General features: G+C 36.1%; 1 protein-coding gene across 1 annotated transcript in view; it reads left to right on the top strand.

Moving 5' to 3' along the window:
- The window catches only part of ADAMTS6 (ADAM metallopeptidase with thrombospondin type 1 motif 6), a 138,011-nt gene extending 113,201 nt beyond the window's left edge, over nt 1-24,810 (top strand). The window contains exons 20-25 of the mRNA XM_084225104.1: nt 618-756; nt 10,052-10,181; nt 13,641-13,845; nt 17,394-17,570; nt 18,745-18,901; nt 24,261-24,810. Coding sequence (XP_084081230.1) covers nt 618-756; nt 10,052-10,181; nt 13,641-13,845; nt 17,394-17,570; nt 18,745-18,901; nt 24,261-24,370 — 918 coding nt within the window. The 3' untranslated portion in view covers nt 24,371-24,810. The remainder of the gene's footprint in view (nt 1-617; nt 757-10,051; nt 10,182-13,640; nt 13,846-17,393; nt 17,571-18,744; nt 18,902-24,260) is intronic.
- Nucleotides 24,811-25,015: the final 205 nt, after the last annotated feature.

The raw sequence follows: 25,015 nt of genomic DNA, 5'->3' as shown, positions 1-25,015 counted from the left end.
GGAATCACTGGTGTAATTCCACCAATCACACCTTAAGCTGTTGGCTGTTGCATTAGGGGAAAACAAGAGCCTCAGCAACAGTCTGTTGGTTTTACTATTATTACTAGAAGTAATGTACTGTACTGTAGTGACTAGAAATGCTAAAATGGGAAGAGTTAGTTTCAAAACTATGTGGACTGTACTCCTCACTTGATTTAGAACTGCTGCATGTTTCTACAGTAATATGCTTTTCCAACTTTGACCTCTCATAATTATTCAGCTCTCAAGTTAATTTCCATGAAGACATTAACTTTATGAAAACTAGCAAAATTTATACAATTTATGAAACTAGCAAAATGATGAAATTTTGTCAGGAATGAGAAACTGACAGGAATAATAAAGTTGTGTTAAGGGAGAAAAAAAGGATAAACCTTACCTAGGACAATAATATTTTTCTTTTGTACATGTTTTAAAAGCTGATACATATTCTTTTGGGGAATACATAAAAAGAACTGCCATGACTTCCTTTATTACTTTCTTCCCATTTAGCAGAACATAACACATTCCTAGAGTAAATGTCACTGTGTTTGCCCTCTGCTTGTCGCTTTAATGGTATAACCAGTTGTTTTCAACTACAGATTCTGCTGCAGGAACAGAATTTGGGGATAAAATATAAATTCAATGTTCCGATCTCTCGCACTGGCAGTGGAGACAATGAGGTTGGCTTTGCATGGAATCATCTGCCTTGGTCAGAATGCTCTGCCACTTGTGCAGGAGGTAAGACACCAGACAGTCAAGCTACAGGGTAAACTGAATTGCAAGATACACTTCACTGTATAATTATCTAGGTGACTAATGAAAACATTTCTTTCAGGTATGCCTCAGATCTTTTAATCACAGATATTTTAATCACAGCGGATTTTGTCGTTTTCAAGTGCCTTTAATATGTTCAGCTTTTTGTTGAATGCAGCATGTCTTGACAGTGTCTCTCTCTGCTGATACTTCTGAGACTCTCTTGAAGCTGGTATGTTTGTTTTTCCCAGAAGCTTTGTTGATAAAGGACATCAGAAGTTTTAAGTAAGGAGATTAAAAGCGAGAAGGCAAAATAGGCATCTGTAAATAAAGAGATGTATCTTTGTGTGTTTGTCAGTGTCCTTCACACAATCCTAGTCAGCCCTCCTGTCCTCCAGCCACCAAAGTTTAGGATGCACACTGGCAGCTCCTCTGTAGAAGATGATAACAATTGGATTTTACTTGCCAGCCCGTAGCAGTATCTGAGAATTGTTGCCCTTGGGCAGCAGTGGGGGATTTGTAGGTTGTCCCATGTGGTTCATCATGGGTGGCTTTTGCCGACAACTTACTATATTCCTAATCCTCCCTCTAGTGGCCACCAATGCAATTCTTTACCTCTGGCTGGGAGAGCAGGACTGTTGGCTTCCTTCAAAGCCAACACCATTGCTGCTGCAAGAACTGGTGAGTAGAAGTGCTGTGTGAACAGTATCTTTCTTCTCTCTGGAGACTGAATTAATCATCTCCCCAACATACCCCTGTTCCGGAAGATATGGGAGAGTGCTTTAAATGCATCTCAGAATTTCAGTTTCTACAGCATCGTGGACAGCCCTTAGCAAGAAGAAGACACCATATTTTTTTAAAGACCATTTGGACCAAATAGTTGTTGCTTTTTTGTTTTTTCTGTCTTTGGGAGGTATTCATCATGCCTCACCTTTCTGCTGGAAGCTGCTGTGGCTTTTACTAGTTGTATGCAGTCTAAATACAGCCTAGCCATACATAATACACAAAGAATAGCAGAAATTATTTTTTGTGCCACTAGAGAAAGTCTTGAAAATAAAGGATGCCAACTTTCTCAGATATTTTTATTATTCATTTATTGGATTTCTAGGTGACAGATTGATTTTTAAATACAGTTTTAGTAACGGTAAGTGTGGCAGTGAAAAAAAAATAATTAAAGGAGAAGTGTAAAGAAGAGAAGTGCCTAGCTCATAGAGAAAGTAAGTTCCAATTATCAGAACCTTAAAGGTACTGTCAGATCCTATTTTTTTGTGACAGTAATGTGCTAATGATCTTTCTGAAGTCCTGGGAAAACTCCAATTGACTTAGGTAGAGGCAAGATTTTAGTCATGGATATCCTGTCATGAGGGTCATTGTCATTTCACACATTTGACAAAATACAGTGGAAAAAATAATTGGCTCTGAAGGAGGAGGCACTTGTTGAGATTAAAAAATTTAGATGTAATTAATTAGATTTCATGGGAAGATTTGTGAATCTCTTAAAGTGGCATATATTTATTAATTTAAACTCAAAGGAGGTGGAGGAGAGGTTTTCTTTGGTAGCTTATGGTGGCCGAATCAGGGATTTTCTCTCCTCTCTTTCTGTTTAATAAAAGGATATATTGTGGTCATTTATTTTCACAGAGAACTCTACTCATAAACATACATTTCATTGTAGCTATAATTCATGTTTAAACGTGTGTCTACTTTCTCCATGAGAGAACCTGCTCCTGCTCTTTCTGTCAGTTTATGAAATGCATTTCACCATATGCCAAAAGACAACACAATTATAAAGAGGAGCTGAGTCAGGAAAAAAAAAAAGGAGACAAAGGTTGAAGAGACAGAGACTTTAACTGGAAAGTTTAGCTAATATAAATATTCTTTTAAGCAGAGACTTGACCAGGGACAGTATTAACAGGCTGCCTTATGTCCACTGTGCACTGCTTAAGTCTAGCCCTTTCTAAATCAGTTTATCTGTATTTGCATTGCTTAATGACTTAAGCATGTCTTAATTGCTTAGTGACTCTTAAAACATGGGTAATACTTGATGTAGTAACCAAAGTGAACTTGAGCATGTGTTGAATGTCATGAAGCAGAGCATAAAGGCATTGTGGCAGTACAAAGTTTAAATAATTTTGGAGTACTTTATATTGCAGAAGTGTCTGATTTTTTTGTGCTGTTTCTTCTTCATAGTGTTTTAAGAGCTGTCCACTGCATTCAGCTCTTCCTAGACCTGCTAGTATACCTTATCTTGGTGACTAGAGCAGTCAGGAATCAAGGAATGAGCCAAGAGCAAGCTGGGAGAAACCTACAACCTTTGACTGAATAGTAACATGCTGTCTTTTCCATTGGTCTTCTATATTATGCTCATCTTGGCTGTGCTGAATAGTCACCTCAGAAGACTAAAAAATGCTTTAACTTTTGAAACAGGACCTCTCTTCTAGAGCCTTTCTTGACTTTGAAGAATAGGAAGAGCATAGTAAGTGGAATCATAGGAAGGAGAAGAAAGGTTTCCTGTTTATGACAGTTTAATACAATGCCAGAGCTCTGGATTGCGTTCCTGCCTCCTCTCTCATGGTACTGAGCAACTCAAAGCATATATTACACTCTTACTTACTCATTACAAGTTCATTATTGTATGTGTAGCTCTCTGGAATTTCTGACCTCTGAAGCATTGAAGGAATTTCATAATCTCATATGAAAACTCACCCAGACACCTGAAATCAATGGGCTCTTCACAGTAGACATTATACCTGCTGTCCCCTTGTATTCTCAATAGAATGATTTAGGAAGTAAGTTAGAGCTCATGAAAGAAACAGTTACAGGTTTAGATTGCCTCTAAAAAGTGGAAGAAAATCTTGTATGAGAGGCAGCCGTGGCTGTAGTGGCCATGAGATTGTAGAATTCTGTATTGAAGGTAGTGGGACAGCAAGAAAGATCATAACCATGGACTTCAGGAGAGCTAACTTTAACCTCATTAGCGATCTTTTTGGAAGAATCCCATGGGAACAGGTGGCAAATAGGAGTCTAGAAGTGTGGATTGATATTCAAGGATCACTCACTTCAGGCTCGGGAACAGTGCAACACAACGAGAAAGAAATTGGGCCAATGGGGGAAGAAATCTCTGTGGATGGATGAATGAAGGCTGCTGTCATTACTCAATTATAAGCAGGAAATACACAGGAGATGGAAGCAGGGTCAGGACACCTGGAATGAATATAGAGAGGTGGTCACGGTAAATGCAAATCTGACTATAAAGGCCAGTGCCCAGCTAGACTTAAACTTGGCTAAGGATGTCAAGCATAATAAAAAAGCTATTTTCAAATACATCAATAACAAAAGAAAATAAAAAAGATAATATGGGCTCATTATTAAATGGAGACAGGACCCTGGTAAGAGGGAAAGATGAGAGGGCAGAGTTCCTGAGTGGCTTTGCATCAGTCTTCACTGGCAAGACCAGGCCTCATAGATCCCTGATGGAGGAGACCAGGGTGAAGGAATGCTGGGAGGAAGGATTTAGGGAAGGAGGACTTAGTCTGAAACAACTAAACAGACCTACTCAAGTCCATGGGCCCTGATGGAATGGGTCTATCAGGTGCTGGTACACACCATAACAAGGCTGCTCATGATCCCCTTTGAAATATCATGAAGATCAGGAGAGATGCTGAGGTCTGGAAGAAAGGAAATGTCACCCCAGTTTTCAAAATGGGCAAGAAATAGTACCCAGGGAACAATGGGTCAGAATCCCTGTGATGATAGAGCACCTCATTCTGGAGGCCTTCTCTGTCCATATGGAAGACAAGAAGGTGATCAGGAGTAGTCAGCATGAGTTCACTAAAGGTGATCAGGTGTTTGATTGCCTTCTACAATGGATGAGGGGACAGCAGTGGTTATTGTCTGCTTCAAATTCAGCAGGGCTTTCAATTCCCTTTCACATAAGCAAACTCAGAAGGTGTTGACTTGATGAACAGCTGATGAGGGTCATAATCAGTTGCAGAGGGTCTAGTTAGAGGCCTGGCACTGGTGGTTTCACCCAAGGTTCAATAGTGGGCCCAGCTTTATTTAGCATATTCATCAATGGCTTGAAGGGCAGATGCCTCCTCAGCAAGTTCATTGAGGGCAAAGAGCTGGGAACAGTGGAAAATGCCCTGGAATGCTGTGCAGCCCTTCAGAAGGACCTCAGCAGGTTGGAGAGATGGACAAAGAACCATCTGAAATTCAGCAAGGGCAAGTGTAGGGTCCTGCACCTGGGGAGGAACAACCCCAGGCACCAGCACAGGCTGGGGCTGACCCACTGGGGAGCAACTCTGTGGAGAGGGACCTGGGGTCCTGGTGGACAAGAAGCTGTCCATGAGCCAGCAGTGTGTCCTGGTGGCCAAGGAGGCCAATGGTACCCTGGGGGCATTAGGGAGAGCATTGCCAGCAGCTGGAGGGAGGTGATCCTGCCCCTCTATTCAGCCCTGCTGAGGCCTCAGCTGGAGTGCTGTGTCCAGTTCTGGGCTCCTCAGGACAACAGAGACATGGAGCTCTTGGAGGATACTGACAAAAAGGTGGATCCAGGCTCTTCTCAGTGGTACCAATCAATGGAACAAGAGGCATAAATTGATGCCCAGGAAGTTCCGCCTGGACATAAGGAAGAACTTATTTACAGTGTGGGTGACCATGCACTGGAACAGGTTGCCCAGAGAGGTTGTAGATTCTCCCTCATTGAAGATACTCAAGAAGTCTTTGGACACAGTTCTGTGCCATGTGCTCCAGGATGACTCTGCTTGAGCAGGGAATTTGAGCCAGATGACCCATTGTGGTCCCTTCCAATCTGACCCATTCTATGAGAGATTGTAAACTGTGTATTTTGTAGTGTCACTTGTAGTGTTAAAGGAGCAAGGTACACATAGTTTTTCTGCCACTGACCTTGATGGTCTTTGTACAGGGAATCAAGAAAGAATCAAATCTCCAAAGGCTGAGATCTATTTTGGTATTTTCTTTTTTTTTTCCTTAAAAGAGGATGTTCAGATTTACCAGATAGTTAAAAAAGGCATGTCTGATGATAGACATGTCTTATTTATGTGGGATTCCTATAGGATGAGAATATAATTTCACTGATTTTTAACATCAGTATTTTTCTTAGTCTTGCAGATTCAGAATTGCAGCTCTTATTTTTGTACACTAGAACCTCTATTTTCTGTATTTAAAAGTTTTCCTTAACAATATAAATTTGAAGTGTCTCAGCTAGTTCTTTTTTTCTGGGAAAAAAGATATATAGAATATACATTTATTTATCTATTTATTTATTTGTTTATTTAGTTGTTTGTTTGTTTGTTTGTTTGTTTATTTAAATATATATACCTACACACACATTATATAACAATGTAAAGCTGATCTACATGTAACCTTCATATTAATTCCCCTTTTTCCTTAAAGTACAGTAAAAACTCTTCTATTCTGAGGTAAGGGCTTTCAGAAGAAAATTTTGTTATTATCTCATATAGGTGGGTCTTTATAGCCAGTGGCAGACTTGGACAAGACGATATGAAAGCAATGCTAGAGAGTACTGCAATGTGCAGTAACAATGCTAAGTTATCTATAGAGAGAGGAGTGGGAAAGAACTCGGGGAAATCAGAAAAAAAACAACAGAAGATTTTCTTTAAGGATCTGAATATTATTTAATGAGAAACACAGAGAAAGTGAAAAGTAATATATTTAGAAATAGGAGCTGGAACAATACAATGAAAATTCTGGAAAGTGAAAGGAAAGGGCAGTTATATAACTTGTAGATCACAGAATTATAGTTTATTAACTCTCAGACATGTCCTTCCTTATGTCTTGTAATTTCCCAAGAGAAAGGGTATTACTCTGCTCAGATCCACAAATCTTCTTAATAAGGCAGCGAACTTCTGGTGGTATTGTTTTAAAAAATCTAGCAAGGGAACTAAGAATTTCTTTATGTTTTTTATATTTTATGCATTTAGAAAATAACTCAAATGCCTACTCCCTTTTAATTCCTTTCATGTTTAATTATGGCAAAAAATGACAGCATTTATTATCTGGAATTTGTCAGTAGTCCTAAGAATTGGTTTGGATTTCATTCATTCTATTACAGTTCATCTCCAGACAGATTAAATATCTCAGATATTCATAGGTTTTTATGAAATAGTCAGCATACTATTACTATCATAAGTAAATTGATTGCTGTTCAGTTTTCTTTGCAGCTCATAACCCATCTAGAGTGATGCTTACTATGTTTTTCTTTCATGCCCTCAGATGAATTATAAAACTATGTTTAGGCAAACAAAACATACTTTCCTTCATCAAAGAAAATATAAGTTTGCCTCTTGAGATGAACATCTTGTGATCTGATGAGTGAGCTCAGAAACTATGTCTGGGTTAACCAGCATGCACTAGTTTTAGAGATGCAAGTTTCACTGTGTATTGGTACTGGCATCTTTATAATTAACTGTTGCAATCACAAGCCACAATTTTTGGGATTGCTTTTAAAAATAGATGCAGCATTTACATGCCTGCAATTTTAATTCAAGAATAAAATGTGCTCCATGTAATTTAAAATTTGGCTGCTGAAAGTCATGCAGACTGTTTGTGAATTGAAATCTGCAAAGCATCTCAGTTCTCAGGAGATTATGGTCACTAAACCACTGGAGTTTTGTTTTCTCTTAGGATTGCATTGACCACTCATGAAGACATTTTATATCTTTTATTATAAACTAAAAATCTGTAGATTTGAAAGTAGAATGTTTCTGTCTAACTGCTTGTAATTATTCCCCCCCAGTATTTAAATGAACATGTTTATCTGTGCTTTTTAGATTACTTTTAAAAGAGACCAAATACTCAGGGAAGAGTTCATAATTTAAAAATAATTTTTCAGTATGGGGCATACCCAAGTTGTATCTATTGTCTGGATAAAAACAGCACTTCTAGCTTTTTCCATTTATTTTTCTTGTCGTAAAAGTTATTATCTGGGTTTGTTATCTGAGATTTTTAATAAATAATATTAAAATTAGACAGCAATGATGTAAATTTTATATACTGTGTGACAAGATGCTACAGAACTTTTAAAAAATGGATCAATGTATCTCCTGGCATCAATTAAAGATTCTTCACTGTAAATGAATAGGGTGAGTACTCTCTTACAGGTGATGTGCTACCTGAACAACATTCAGTTAATAACACACTTGCAATTTTTTTTTTTTAAGCTGAGTGATACTTTGCAATCATAGATGTTTAGAATATTTTCTTATTACAAAATTCCTTAAAAATGTATTTGTTAAGAGTGCCAATTTTTAGCAAAATTTGAGAAGGAAATATGTCTGATGCCAGTAGAAAATGCAGTAAAAATAAAACATTAATATCAATGCTATCTGATAAATGCATTTGTGAGAATGGCATGCATTATTACAATGCTTAATTCTAAAGTGTGTATAAATTATTTTGAACCAAATATATTTGAGGAAAATATCATTATGAAGTCCACATTCAGCCTAGTCACCCAAGAGAATTAAAGCAATTTGTGATAAAAAGGATAAATGATTAGTCAGAACTCAACATGCATTGTATATCAGCTAGCAGTGCCATATTACGGGCATTGCTGTTCATCTTGGCCTGTTAAATATTATTTCTTATTGTGGTGAAATATGAGCAGAAAATTGCTAGAAATATTCCTACTAAGGCTGTCAGGTCTGATTTGAATTATTGTCTTCTGTTGGCAGTTTTTGCGTGGATTCTAGTATTCAAGGTGAATCTTGTCACAGCTTCTCATAGATTTAGATTTTCACTTATTTTTCAAGAGCCAAAGGAGGATATTTCCTCCTGCAAGGGAAGGCTGAGAGAATTGGGTTTGCTCAACCTGATAAAGAGACAGCTAAGATGTGACCTAATTGCAGGCATCCAAAGGGAGCCTACAAAAAAGATGGAGAGGGACCTTTAAAAAGAGCATTTAGTCACAGGACAAGTAGGAATGGCTTCAAATAGAAAGAAAGCAGGTTTAGATTAGATATTAGGAAATTCTTTACTGTGAGGTTGGTGAGACACAGAACAAGTTGTCCAGTGAAGTGGATGCCCCATCCTGTAGTGTTCAAGGCCATGTTGGATGGGTCTTTGAGCAGCCTGGGTAGGTGGAAGAGTCCCTGCCCACAGCCTGGGTTTTGGAACTCTATGATCTTTAAGGTCTCCTGCAACCAAGTCATTCTATGATTCTATGCATGTCTTAAAATGAAGAGATGGCTGTAAAGTTAGCAGATATTTGAAGCCAGGAGGTTTTCATCTCCATTTAATTATATTCATTTCACATTTTGGAATAAGTTAAATAATTGCTTCTCTTTTGAAGAAAGGTGCAGGACTTTTTGAAGCTTTAAAGTCCAAATGATGCCATTATTTCAGTTTTATAACTATGCGTGTTCAATGAAAACTAAATGTGAATTGCAAATACACATTTTTAAAATTCTAATAACGATCTTACAGCATGTTTTTAAGAGAGGAGGAAGGCAGTGTGTATTGCAATAATATACTGTCATCATATCAGTGATTCTTTACTGCTTTTAAAAAAAAAAAACCTCAGAAAATATGCTTAATAAACTACCTTATAATGTTGCATTGGCAGTGATATACCATGTTTTGGCAGTAATGATCAGTTCCAAATTACCCTGTTGATGGTTAACGATGAAAGAGGAACTGAAAGTGCCAGGCAAAATGAGTATACACAGAGACAAACTGCCCCTTTCAGAATGAATTATTGTTGTATTATTTTATTGAAAAAATAATATAATAAAATAAATAATAAGAAGAAATTTAATAAAAATAGTAGGATAATATATGAAGATGCAGCACTGTTTCCCAGTATTGCTGGTTTGTTTTAAACCAGAGCACATAAACAATAATTCTGCATTGAAATGTGGTGACCACATTCTATTTGGTGATGTTTTCTTTGGAAATTTAAATGTCTTTACTAAGAGAGGATGACAGAGGATTTTGTGCAATATACAAATAAAAACAAACTTCTAGTAAATCTAGATATATTCCTCTTTTTTTGTTGTTTTGTTTTTAGAAAACAACAGAATCTTAAATTCCTCTCTGAGTGGGATAGTCTAAAATTGAAGGAAAATGAAAAAATTATTGTGGCTAGGGGCATTCAGTCAATTTAAATTCTCACTGCTGCAGGCTTTGGCCAGATAAAGTGGGACGGTAGAATTAATTATCAATAGGTGAAATACAATTATACTCAAAAATTAGAAGAGCAAGAATGACTATTAATGATGTTTCATTTCATCCCAAGGTGTCCAGAAACAAGAGGTGGTGTGTAAAAGGCTGGATGACAGCTCCATTGTACAAAACAATTACTGTGACCCTGACAGTAAACCTCCAGAAAACCAAAGAGCCTGCAACACTGAGCCTTGCCCACCTGAGTAAGTCATTGAACACTTAAAATAGACATCAGTTTTGCATAGAAAGATAAGTCTTCATAATCTATAATAAATCCTATTAACCAAATAAGATTCTCATCTAGTATTCTGCCTTATCAGAAGGGGTATTTGGGTTTGGTTTTTCGTTTCTCATTCCTCTAAAATCAGCTCTGAAAATGCATTGAGGATCTCTGCTTGACCGTGGAACAATTGTGATGTTTGAGCTACACCAAATGCTGTAAATAAATAGAATCTAGCAAAACATTTTCTTAGGATATGAGTGTCATAGGTAGTGAGTGGTGCACAGAGTAGAACTGGGGAACATTTTTAAGGCAACAATGATAAAAAAATGTTGAGGTATGACTTAACTTTACCCTAGTTATTAATACTGCATCTGAAACGTTTGCCATATTCTGAAGTATGTTATATTAACATTTGTGTAGAAGAGTTCACATGAGAAGTGGCAAATACAGAAACTTCTAAGAGGACCAAACCATTTCCCAGCAATAGTTTTGTCAAACTTTTTCTCCAGCGTATTCAGTGTTGAAGAGTAATGCTGTGTGCCTTTAGGATTAGATGCTTGGAGTCTATTTAGATTTATTTTTAAAGATAGCTGTATACTATGCTATGTATTGGCAATTAACAGCCCCGCGGCTCATTTGGTCAAAAATGAAGTTTGACTAGAACACAAAGCATAGCTTAATCTTAATACAAAAACCTGTTTAGAAACAGTTGTGATATTTTGTACTAGAAAATAGTATCAACATGTGACAACAGCTTTCCTCATGCTTTGGGACAAATAAAAGTTGTGGAAAAGGTGGAACAGATACAATAGCTTATTGATCCCCAAGCTCTGGTTAGTTTGACTTTGGTGATAATCTGAAGCTGTATTCCATCTGGGTATGAAAATCATTAATGCTAATTAAATGCAGATACTGCACAATACTGTGGTCACCTGTAAATGTCTTTTAGAAACTGCTAAAGTGTAGCATGAAGGACACTGTGAAGAATAAGACAAGATTATTGTGCATTAAATCACAGCAGGTCAATGAACTTCCAACTGAAGTCAGTCCCTTCCTGGAGCATTAGCTGCTTCCCTGGCATGGTGCCTGGTTGCAGGATGGCAGAGCAGTGTCTCTTACACTTCATGCCCCTGTGTCATGTAACACACTCATTTGTCATAAAGCCATTGCACTGCTGTTACATTTGAGTGTGAGCAAACTGTGTCAGACAGGTCTAAATCAGGTTGAAATCAATGTCCCCACAGTCTATGTGTAAATATATGTTTATCCTGGAAGGGTATGCATTTGTCCTCTGTTTAGATAACACTGTTTGGCATGGCTCTGAGTGCACCCACTGAGTGCACCAACTATGAGAGCAGGACTTGAAAAGCAGTCATGTTTGATCAGTTCCTTTTTACCAAATGCGTTCCAATCCCTTCCTTTGTGTGGCTTAACTACTAGAAAATTAGCATTTTAAAAAGTAATGTTAACAAAGTTATTCCAAACCAGTGTAATTTCAGGGGTCTTTCTGTTGTTTTGTTTGGTTTGGTTTTTTGTTTTGTTTTGTTTTGTTTTTTCACTGACACTACTTAAAAAACCCCCACAAACTAACAAAACCCAAAGTGGAAGCTTTTGGATTCCCCATCTAGGACAACAGGGACATTGATTAACGTGGTGAAAGTCAAGACATCAATATTCAGAAAATGGGTAGAGTGTATTAATTAGCATCTACTTTAACATATCAGAGCAATTCAATCCGTGTCTCCCTCCGTTCTGGTGTTCCCCCCAGAGTGAATACGAAGTGCCAAATTAAGGAAAGGTTCTCAATTCCTGACACTCTAAGTAGTCTAGTAGGAGGCTGTTCAAATAACAGATAGTTATCCTAAGAAGTTTGACTGTTTTGACAGAAAGTTTTATCATGCAGTAAGACTTTGTGTTTACACAGACTAGCCAAATATTTCCCTTTTTAATTAGCACAACTCTTCTCTTGGTGCATACCAAAAGCAATGAAAATTATGTCCTTTCTAACTGATTGCCAGTTACATTATACTTAATGTCTTTGAACAGCAGAAGACTGTTTGTTTTCAATACTTTGTTTGTTATTACAATAAGTAACTCTTACATTTCAGATTTCAAGAAAATGCTCTAATATTTCCATGAATTATGAATAGTGCTGTCTTATCATACAGTATAAATATTAAAGGTACCTGAGAGCAAAGTCACTTGAGCAAATTGTAATATCAATTAAAAATTAACTCTGCAGCCCCTTGAAAGCTCTGAATAGCTTCAGATTCTCCCTAGTGTGGTAAAGGCATAAGATTTTTTGATGAAGAATCACAAATTAACTTCCTTTTGCTGGGAAAGTAACAACAGAATATGGCATAATTGTTTCCATCTCTGCATCGATCTAGTTTCATGTTAGGATGTATTACACGTAATGTAACCCACAAGAGGATAGCAGCACTTTTTTTTGACAGCAGCTTGAGAAAAAACATCTTATGACATGCCTGGCATTTTTGGCATTTTGGCAACATTTGATAGCATACTAGACTTCAGCTTCACCCTCTGCAAGGATTGCTCAGGCGAGTAGCTAATCAACATATTAAATACTGAAGACCAAATGTGCTCGTCAATATGAAGAGATATTTCTATTTAATTGAGCTGCATTAGCCATTCATAAGTAGAAATATATAACATTGTAGCCAGATTAATAGCCACTTTATTCTCTGCAGCAGCACAAAGCAATTTAATATTATTTGCAATTCTTGGTTTCTACTGCCTATGCAGAAACACTCAGAAGTTCCCTCTGCCACCTATAGTGTAATTCTTTAAATTTTAAAGGAGTTTGTTGAGATGATTGTTTTCATGAGATGAATTCATGTCTTACTAGTGTTTGCTTCAGTTTAAAAAAATGAGAATATTTTACATTTCAGTGTAGCATTTTTTTAAAAAGTTTACAAATATCTTGTAATCAGATGAGAATTAACTCTCAAAGAGCCCAATTTTGAGATCAAATTATTTTATTGCAATGATACTAAAGAGGCAAACATCTTGGCTTTTAACTTGTGATGTAACTTAAGCAATAGTTCCCAAACATTTCCAGTTGCAAACCACTTTTACAGAAATTATTTCAGGCAAGTCCAATACAAACCTACATAAATAGCATCAGTTTTGTCAGGCTCAAACACTCCTTTCTAACTACTATAGGCTAGGATGGAAATTGCTGCTCTCAAAAAATACAAAATAGTGTTATTATTGAAAGATATTATTGCAGTGAGGCATAAATTAAAATATTTAGTAAAAAGACCCATAAATTTCTACTTTATTTCACCATAAATGTGTATATTGTTAAAAATTACTTTGGTTTAATGATTTAACCTGTTTGAATTCTTGGTTTGTGTAGTTATCAACTCTGTTTCTGAAATGTGTTTAACTGAACCTCCTACCATTTTCTATCCAGATGGTTTATAGGAGATTGGTCAGAGTGCAGTAAGACCTGTGATGGAGGAATGCGCTCACGGACAGTTCTCTGCATCAGAAAGATTGGGCCTTCTGAGGAGGAGACGCTGGACGCTGCCAACTGTTTAACACACCGGCCTGTTGAAAAAGAGCCCTGCAACAACCAGTCCTGCCCCCCACAGTGGGTTGCTCTGGACTGGTCAGAGGTAAGGAGATTTCACTGTGTTAGCTCATTGCTAATAGCAGAGGCAGGACCTCTGACCACTGAATATTAGTACATTTTCTATCAGGGATGGCTAAGTAAAGGATTAATAGGAAAATTTCCCAGAGGATGTTTCACCTCTGCCATTGTTTGGGTTTTTTGTTTCCTGCCTCTTATGAAAATGCTGTAACCTGCAGTGTCACTATACCCTGAATTAGCTCTCCCACAGGTATCAGATACTGGTTACCTAAAGTAGTTTTTCGCTCTGTTATCATGTCTAGGCTTTTATGCAGCAAGATCATGTAATGATTTTGAACAAAATCATTCTAATTTAAAGATTCAAACTCCGCCAAACTTCTGGTTGTGATAATTAATCAGGGTTGTGAAAAGTGCCAGGCTTTTTTTTGGTATGAATTTTAATTATGTAGCTTGGCAGACTCTCTTGACTGATGATGCCATTTTAATATAATGAGAAAAGTTGTTTTGTTTTTTTTTCTGTTAATGTTTTCCAGAAATATAATATACTATATTAAAATCCTTATAGTACTATAAATATAAACATTTCTATATATGTGTTTATATGAATTTCTGACAGAAACATGAAAAGAAAAACCAGAGTGAATTTAAAAAATGAAGAGTTGAATACTCCTCCCATTTAAACCAATGGCAAACCTTGCTAATTTTCTCTGGAATGCAAGATATGAAGTTTTCTTTTCATGCTCAAAACAATGCATATTACAAATAAAACAATTACAGAACTGTTTTATCTGCTTATATACTTGTTGACATTCAATATAATTACATGTTTTTAAAATTTTCAGTGATTATTAACAATAAATTATGTATTCTTTTGGTCAGAGAAACAAAAACATTTTGTAAACATACTGGTTAGATGAAGTCCTTAGGAAAATGTAAGCCTGGTTTTTTCAAATTGAAATGAAAACTAAGCATGTCTTTCCCACTAGAAAGTAATAATTCTTAGCTAGAGCCATAAGGTTTTTCACACATTGTGATAGTTGAGCTTTGACAGAAGTAATCTGCCCACTCTAAACTACTCTTTTTTATTTTTCAGGATAATTATTAAAAAAAGCAGAAAAATATTCTAAGAATTTTTTGGGAAGAGCCTTATCAGACAAGCACATATAACTTGCCTTCATGACTTCCACAAAGGCAGTCAGAAATTCTAGAAGCATTTAGTAATGGAAGAGAATTTTTCCTTGTCTGGCTTATCTGTATATTTTCTTTTAATTTTCTTTGGAAGCATACAAGCTTTTTGTTAAATTTTACTAGACTTTATTATTTTTAGTGATTTGGTATTATTGAAGGCAACCTATTTCCTTCTTTTACTTCCATTTCTGGGATCCAGTGTAGTCCATCTTAGTAGAATTTTTGCTATAACTCCACAAAAGGGAGTGTTGTTTTCTTCTGGTACAAGTTGCTGGAAGATCTTTCTCAGATGGCCTCTTACATATAGATTCAAGATTGTGTCTTCAATAAGTACTAGAAGGAAGATGCTCCTAAACTCAAAGTTTAGTCTTTGTTGCTTGTTTGCTCACATCCTCTATAGATTATGAAACGTCACAGGCCCATTGCGTTTTGACATTTTGACACAGTCCTTTCAACATTGTCACTTTTCTGTTTGTTTTGACAGACTGATGTGATTTTTAAGCACTCAGCTAGGAAGGGGCACATACTTCTACATCCTAGTTAAAAAGTCATGTGTTTTGCATGAAATATGAGTACATACATGTTATACAATACAGGTTATGTACTCATAACACTCCTTGGAATTTGGACCCCAACTGATCAGTCATGATCATGACTTCCAAGACCTCACATATTAACTGTCATTGTGTTTTGGTCTCTCTTTATCATTAGTATTATTTGTTTAGTTCTACCAGAGATCTTATCTTACTTCCCTCCTTCATCTGGTTTTCTAGTAGGCAGTGTGCACAAGATTTGGTGTTGAAGTATAAGGACCTTTGAAACTGTTTATTCCCTATCAAAATTCTGCATACTGAACTATTGTAGATAAAGAGGCTGTACCTTGGTAGAAGAAGATTAAATAGGGTAGAAAAGGTTACATTTTAAGGAAGTGATTATATACCCATTTTGCATTCTGGATTATAAACTTCAAATGCAAGACTCATCTGTATGCAGCCCAGTTTAAGATCCTACATCCAAGTGGAAAGAACATTTGGAATAAACCTTTTCATTCTACATGGCCTAGTTTAGGTGCCTCCCCCTGGAGATTTTCTTCTTGTTTTAAGGTATATGTAGATAGAGATATAAAATTTTACATATTCATAGGGTATATCCTTACATAATACTGTGGAACTGTTTTAAAATTTCTATAAATTACTGAAAGATGCTTCAGGATTAGGCATAAAACAATTAAGTTTGCCTCACTCAAGTAATTTTTTTTTTCAATTAATCTTAGGGGTGTTTCTATTTTCCCTAGTGATATAGTGAGTTGTTTTGGATGTGGGGAAAGCCTTTGGTATGTCATCTCTTGAATATTAATCCAGTTCCACATAATGTTGTATCCCAAATAATGTTTTGTTCTACATATTAAAGGCAGTTCCAGTCTTGAACAGGTTAGCATAATCTGCATATCTGTCAAAAACAGATTCTGATCCAAATACTGCAGATATGCTTATGGGATAAAGGTTAACATGCCGATAAAGGATTCTAGAACTGTGCTTACAATATCTCATGTTAAACTGATTTGGGAAAGTTCTTGAGTTTTAATTTTACTAGCACTCATCTCTTCCTCATGCAGTTGAGCTACTGTGTATGACAGTTAATGGTCTGTAGCAAAAAGGAAAGAGAATGGCAGTGGCACCGTGGTGAAGGAAGATGACAAAAAGCAGTGATCATCAGGCCTTTTTCAAGTGGCTGTTTTATTGTCTGCTTGCTGTCAGAATAGCACAAGAGTGATAAAAGGAGGGAAAACTCGTGAAATAAGAGTTAAAATTTAAATAGGAAAGGAGAGGAAAGCATACCCTGTAGGAGAGGGTATCATATTTTGATATATCTGAATGATGTGGTTTCTAAGAAGTCAAATCCAGCATTTTCTATGAAGTAACATCCAGTATTTCTCTTTCCTTCTGTGTATTGATGAAAAATGTATTCATTGTCTGTGGATAAAGTGAAGTGGATGAAGACTGTACTAAGGTGAACAGATTAAGAACAGACTGATTTAATTTAATGATTGAAACACTCAAATTGGTTTCATAATAGTGTTACATGTGGCAGACCTTTCTACTTTACAGTGTTTTTCTTAAGCCTGACATAAATAGTAACATTGTAGCCTAAATATAAACAGCAAAGGAAATTTAAAACTAAGAAAAGCTTGTACATAATGAAACAATCTTCAGTCAGCTTGTTTGTGTTTCTAAACATTTAAAAATTATTATTACTGTATTGTGATTGTAGTTGAATTGTAAGATCATAAATCCTCATGTCCTGCTTTACAAAGAGCATTTCTGATAATTTCATTGGTGTTTTACTGAGATTTTAATTATTTATTTGCATAATTTTTTTTCTCAGTGTACACCAAAGTGTGGCCCAGGATTCAAACACCGAATTGTCCTGTGCAAAAGCAGTGATCTTCTAAAAACCTTTCCAGCTGCACAATGCCAAGATGAGAACAAGCCGCCAGTGCGCATCCGCTGTAGCTTAGGCCGATGTCCTCCTCCTCGCTGGGTTGCTGGAGACTGGGGACAGGTGAGACAGCTCATGCAAGTCTTCACTGCTGTTAGTCTCCCACATTAGCACCTCGTGGCCTAAGATGTCCCTGGAGATAGATAAGAGGCGGTTCCTATGGCTGAGTGAAACAAAAATATTCTCCCCTTTTGTGTCAGATTGAAACGTGATTCTTCATGATGCTTGTCTGAGAGAATGTAGTTTCTACTGGATGAGTTTCTACATGCACTTTAAAGAAAAAAAAATCCTTACTTTTTTAGAATGTTTTGGAGATACAACAGTGTTGCAGGGTGTACTATTTTAAAAATATCCTTAACTTCCTTGAGAAACATGATGGAAATATAAAGCTAATTCCTATTGTAGTAACAGATCTGTGTATATATCTGTCTCTGAACAAAATCACACATTGAAATCAATATAATTTTTTACATAAGATATTGAGTTGCCATACAGGGAGCTATATTACTCCAGGACAGGCTGAATAATGCTACCATTATGCAGTGCTTCAAAATATGATTTACTAAGTTTCCTTCTTTCCTTATGTTTTTGCATCTCATTTGCCATCAATGGCCTGCTTTCAGAATATTAAATGAATGAATAGTTTTCTGTTTGCTGAACAATTTTTCTCTAATGAAAATGAAACATTTTAGTTTAATTACCCAGTGGAAAATAATTTGCAATATTACAGTCTAGTTGGCTTTTTTTCATGGTGATTCTTCAGATCCACTTTTATATTTAACTAATATTGTACTAAAATTGTAACTATTTAGTTACAGAAATTAAAAATATTTTGAAACAACAAAGTCTATTTGTTTGAAAGACGTTTACTTTTCCCTTAAAAAAAGTCCTGTAGAAGATTTGGATTCTTGTTTTCTTTAGTTTTTTCTTCTTTATTCTAAAGTGTCAGTATGATACATGAAATAGAGTAAATTATATTCTAATATCTCAAATCTGAACTTTTCAGGGAGTCAATATTGCATTGCATTTTCTTTTCTTTGAAAGACAAGTACTCACATGTATTGTAAAAAATTCTGGAACATGTTATGATAATTATTTTCTCTATTAATCAAGCCTCTTCACATGGCTGTCTTCTTGAAAATTTGTGGATGTGAAGTGTTTCTGATTGCTTCCTGTTGCTGTATTTTATATTTAAAATGTGGATGCATGGTTTTAAATTTTTTTTCTCCTTCTTTAGTGTTCTGCACAGTGTGGTCTCGGGCAACAGATGAGAACAGTACAGTGCCTGTCATATACTGGACAAGCATCCAGTGAGTGTCCAGAAACTCTCAGACCGCCTTCAATGCAGCAGTGTGAAAGTAAATGTGACAGTACTCCCATTTCCAACACAGAGGGTAAGTCTGCCATCTTAATATAATTTATTCTGAAAAGAATAAAGTGACATAGTCTGCATCGCTGCATTGGTAAAAGTCTAGATGACATCATCTCTCAGGCTATGAATGACTTTTTAAAAAATTCATTTCTGCTTAGTCATTGTAACTCAATGGTAAAGTCAATGAAAACCTAAATACATATTGTTTGTTTAAAAAAATACCCTTAAAAATATATAACCTAGGTAATGGACGAAATACTATTGTTTGTGTCATTGATTTTCTAATCTCTTTATTGTTTCAGTGGAAATGTTCATAATAGCAGGGGGAGCATGATACACTTCTCATCCACTGATCGTCTACCTGCCTAATCAGTGTTAAACGCAACAATGTAGTGGCAAAAAAATAGTAAATTCCCTGTTCATTGAAAGACTGGGACCATAGATTTCATGCTACATGGTTCTTGAAAGAACAAGTCTGTTACACTTTGAAATCCTTTCAGCTTCTTCTAACTAACTTGTAATTTTTTTATTTATAATGCCTGTTCAAAATAATTACAGTATTTTTTTCATTATACAGTCCAGTCTAATCAGACTATTAACTAACTTCATCAGAATGTATTCATATTTATTAAATACTTCAGATCTGAATGTGTAAATGGTCTAGGCCAAGCTGTTAGGAAATGCGGACTTCAAAGTAGGCTTGGAGTTCTAGGCCATAAAAACTATGTTTCCTCATTGATTATAAAATTGAGAATAGTTGCTCATACAATACAATTCATTTTGTGTGGAAGGGGAAAAGGAATAGAAAATTCTCCAAACCATCAAGAGATTACACCGCAAAAGCAGTCATTCTAAAACACTTAGTCCCAAAATTTTTATATTCCCTGAATTTTGAGTATGTGACCGCAATGTTGTTAGCACTGCTGGTTTTGACATAACTCATCTCTGTGCAGTATGTAACTGAGTATTTTTTACACAGAATCTCCTTCTGCAATGGGGTTTAAGGTCCTGTTTATGTGGAACAAATGCTTTGATTTAAATTTTTTTAAAGGCAAGTTTGTCCTGCAGTCTACTCAGATTTGGTGGTCATTCAACGCCTACTCTACCCATCGATGTCCCAGCCATAGATTCAAAATTGTTATACAAGTCTGGCAAATAGAGATGTCTGTGATGAAATGGGAGCATGCCAAAATTGTCCCAGAAATACACTTATACTTCAGTGTATGAACACTGTAATTCACTATTTTTGGTAAAGTTTGCATTATTTCTGTTTAGTGCTCTCAAGAAATCTTTAAGTGATAATTATCAATCTAGGAAAATTTCTGCCTTTTAAATATCACAGGCTACATGTTATTTTATTTCCAAACACAGATGTTGATTTCAGTCCAAAGTAAGGAAGGTAATAAATTACTTATACACGATTCAGTCCCAGTCTCCTCTTAGTTTCTAGATGACAAGGTCATATTGTTATTTATAGTAATTACACTAGTAATTCTTCAGTATTATCAGAAAATATGCGAATCTCTTGTAGAAGAATGCAATTGGGGGTTTTCTGTGTGTGATCTCTGTACCCCGAGTGGCCTGAACTTCCCTACAGTAGAACTGTGCAGGCTAGCTTCTTACAGTGAGTCTCTTAATTGTCTGGTAATTGTGTTTCTAGGGACCCACACCTTCACTGGAAAATTCTTGGGATCCATAAATAGAAAATATTGAAAAACACTTTTACTCTTTTCCAGATGGTTGTCAGCTCTTTGGCCTGCACTCTGAGAGAGCCAGGTGCAAGCCAGCTCCTTACTGACAGCTATCCAGGCTCATTAGCACAGTTAGGAAGAATCAAAGGGAAAAAGATATAGCACAGTATCTTCTGAAAGATATAGTTCCCAACACACTGCCACTTAGCATCCCACTTTTGCTTATGTCCCACATTGGAGATATTTATCTCAAAATTCATTTAACAGTTTAAAATGTTTAGATCATTTCAGAAGAACTTTGCTGCAATCTGTGAAATACTAAGGTTGCCCTATCCCAAAATTAGGCAAAAATTCTGTCTTCACGATATATTTTTCCAATACTTGTACAAGTATTTCTTATATATATATATATTCTCATTTTAATTTTTTTACAGCTGCTCTTAAATAGTGAATAGGAGAAGCACAAACAGAATTTGCAGAATAATGTGCAGGTTTGACACATTTTCTGCTTTAGAAAAGTCCTCTTAGACACAAGAGGAGCTAACATTTCTTAGTTCAGTGAAGTGTCAGCCTTGAAACAGTGAGGCTTATCTTTTTCACCATACTGGAGATTATGAAAAGGTTTCAAGGGCAAACTGATCCTAAAGAGCACAACTATTTTTGGAAAAGAGTATTTTCTGTGAGAAAGTTTGGAGCTATGATATTTTGTTGTGAATATATTTGTGAGTGGGGCATGCTGTGCCTGTGTGCTTACTTCTGTCCCTCCGCAGGTACAGTGGGATGTGATCTGACTATCAGTATTTGGGTTTCAAGGAAGGAATCAGGTCTCTCAGAGAGAGGGTTTGTCCACTTCAGAGTCTGTGTGTGTAGCAGAGCATACCTGCCCACACACAGGGACTTTGTCCACATGCCGCCTCGTAGCACTGCCTCATGCTTTGGGCTCCATGGCAGGGCAAAAGCAACTTCAGCAGCAGCACGCTGGTTTGCAGCAGGGTCAGATTATCTGGGGGGCTCTCTTCCTGTTTCAAATCCCAGCAAACCTGATTCCCTTTTTTTGCTAAACACCTGTGCTTGCAGACTATGGAGCCTGTTCAACAATTTCTTAGCAATTTAATTTTACTACCCAAATAAAATCATACAGGGCTTTGAGGAAGCTTGAGCCATTCCACAGTGTAATGATCATGTTGGTGAAGCTTGAAAATTTTTTCTTTGGGAAAGTACAGGTTGATTGCGTAAAACAAGAGTTAAATTGGGGATACAGAAATACTGAAAGAAAGTTGCATTGAATCTTCTCATATTTTATATGTGCTTTACCTCTGGGGTTTTCAAACTTTTCATTGGTGACTTATAATATTTTAGAAGTGGTTTTGATGGGCTACCACTGATGAGGGTAATGTTGTGTTTTCTGTTGAAGTGAACTACAAGCATCATCTGCCACACCACTTGAAACCTGTTCAGAATTATTCTATTCTCCTAAATACATATATGTCTGCTGAATCTAGACTGCTGAAGCCCATCTAAAAGTACACCTGAAAAAATGTTTTGTCTATTTTTATGTAATTTCAGTTTTTCTTGTATTTTATACGATACATCTTTGCAATTTCTTTAGCTGGAAGCACAGTAACATTTTGTGATTTTTTAAATGTAAAATGGTAGTTAATATCATAATATCACTGGATCTAGTCACAGAGTTCAGCAAGGCAGAGCTTGTGCATGTAGCTTACTGAAACTCATTAATGCTTGTTACTAGAAACAAAAAGAACTCTGCTAAACCTTTTCCATTCAACCACAGTCCTATGAAGAATAGGCTACTTCATCAGCCACAATTATCTATTTCAAAATTGATTTCTAAGCCAGAAGTTTTGGGGAACTTCAAGAATATTCTCTCATTGCTGTCCAAATGGCATCAGCTGAACAGGGTCCAGTTTTATGCAAGAAGAAAATAACATATAAGAAACATGAAAAAGAATAATTTGAAATCCTACTTTTAGCAAAAACTGAGTTAGTGGCTTTACTTGTATTTAACTAAACACAGTGTGTTTAAGGATTATTTTTGCAATTGAGTGAACCTTTGTTCAATTCTTGTGCAGATCAAGTGAACCTCTTTATTTTTCACTTCATTTATAATTCACCATTTATCTCTCATATATTCCAGTCTTCATGAACATGAGTACCTGAAATATTTCTGGAAGAGATTTGACCTCTTTTGTGAAGAGTTTTTGAAAGTCAGTCAAATACAGTGACCATGTGTGGTTGCTGGTAGAAAAATATATCTGTTTCAACCAGCTACTCACAATGTCTTTTTTCTGTCACTCAATTATGTATCCATTAAGAATTAAAAAATTGGAAAAGAAGTATGTCAGAAAAATATATCTGTTTCAACCAGCTACTCACAATGTCTTTTTTCTGTCACTCAATTATGTATCCATTAAGAATTAAAAAATTGGAAAAGAAGTATGTCAAACATCATGTAGGTGGAGTGAAATAATTGCAATGAAAGCACTATGTTTGTGTTAATGAAATGAAAGTTTAAATAATTTCCTAACCACATCTTGCTTAGCTAAAAGCATGCATATTATCAGAAATACTGGTCAGTACAGACCTGGAAGTTCAGCCTCATTAACTCTTTCCTAGCTTCAATACTAAAAATTCTCATCTGCATTCAATTTGCTACTACAGTATGCTTGCAAGTGTTAATCCACTATCTGTAACGCCCTGTCCCACAGCAAGAATCATGTACTAGGAGATTATATGGAGACTGAAGAGCTGTAGAACCTGAGTGTGTCACTGAATTCTCAGATGTAGCTCTTTCTCAAGCTGTATCAGGATAAGAACTGAGCGTGGATCAAACTATTGTGTTCCCCATTCCCATCTTCTTTCTACAAGTGCAAAAAATGAACCAGAGGAAAACTACAGCATATTCCAGCTCCTGTAATGTACTCACAAATTAATTTTATATGCAATCTGTGCGGGATGCAAAAGAATGAAACCCTCCTCCCTGGGGTTGAGCTCTGTTCTCCCTTCCTGAGAAAGCTACTTGCCAGCACAACAGGGCAGCTGAGGCAGTAAGCCCAGCATATAGGAAACCACAACTTTGAGAAAAAGCTTTTATATCTATTACAGGCATACAATTGGCTTTCCTTCTCGCACAAAATAAATTGTGGATGTGTGGAACCATGCCTAAAGTATAATCCACCATTCAGTTCGGTCACTGAACACACCCTGTTGGTATCATTATTCGTAACACTTGTGTAATATTCTCCATCCCTGTTAGCTGAAATGTTCATTCTGTTTTAAGGATTCTTACAAATGCACAGGTGTGGTATCAAATATGTGAATCATCATAATGATAACCTCTCATGGATGAATAAAATAGCTCCTGAGAAGGAAGTTAAAAGTAATGTAAAATAAAAGACTCACATGTTCTAACTGTGCAAAGTGATCACTTATCCCAATAAATGATAGTTCTTCCAAGGCAAAGATGGTGCACTTCTAAATGTCTGAAAGCCCTGCAAATATTTTTATGGCTTTTAAAATTTGCAATATTACATGCACTAGACTGTACTAGAAAGAGTAGTTATAAAGAAAGCAAGATAGATGGATAGATGAGAAGCATGTTAAACATCTAATTTTCTTTGTACTTTAATTTACATATCTGACTTTTTTGTCTTTAATGTTCTTAATTATTAGAGTGCAAAGATGTGAACAAAGTGGCCTATTGCCCACTGGTGCTGAAGTTCAAATTCTGCAGTCGAGCATACTTCAGACAGATGTGCTGCAAGACCTGCCAAGGACACTGACCCACAGGAAGCAGAAGAATGTGCTTGTTATTATCATTGTGGAAGAGTGTCCATCGAAGAGAGCCACACAGTGGAATAAGATTGACGTCCTTGCAAATGCATTACCCTGTGGAAAACATAACCACTGGTCAGCCCCAGCTGACAGGATTTCAATATTATTTTAACTTCTGTGAAGTGGGATTTATTAATCCAAAGTGCTGGACACAGTATGAGGGGATCCCAAATTTGAAAGATTCACACAACACATATAGAATAGCTTACTGTGGAACATTTGTGTTCTTTTGACTAAATCAAATAGTCTGTTTACATCCATGGACCATTAAAATAACTTTTATTATGGACTTAGCAATGACACTGAATCCATTTCTATTTAAAACTGTTTAAAATGTAGTTCTTACGAGTTGGTTTACTATGGAAGTAAAGAAGAATCAAAAAAAAGTTAAGTCATAGCTTAAAAATCTTAACTATTTTATCTCTTGACACAGCACCACAATTTAAATTATAAAATGAGCTTGGAAATGTTATTTAATGAGCAGAAAATTTTTAGAAAAAAAGTATTTTTCCTTCATTCCACCTATTTCCCTTTGGAGTAATCCATATTTCCTGAACACTGCTGTGAGCCATATATAAAGCTACACTAAATAG

Source organism: Fringilla coelebs, assembly GCF_963513975.1.
Source record: "Fringilla coelebs genome assembly, chromosome: Z".
In the NCBI taxonomy this organism is placed as follows: Eukaryota; Metazoa; Chordata; class Aves; order Passeriformes; family Fringillidae; genus Fringilla; species Fringilla coelebs.
This window is presented reverse-complemented; position numbering and strand designations above follow the sequence as displayed.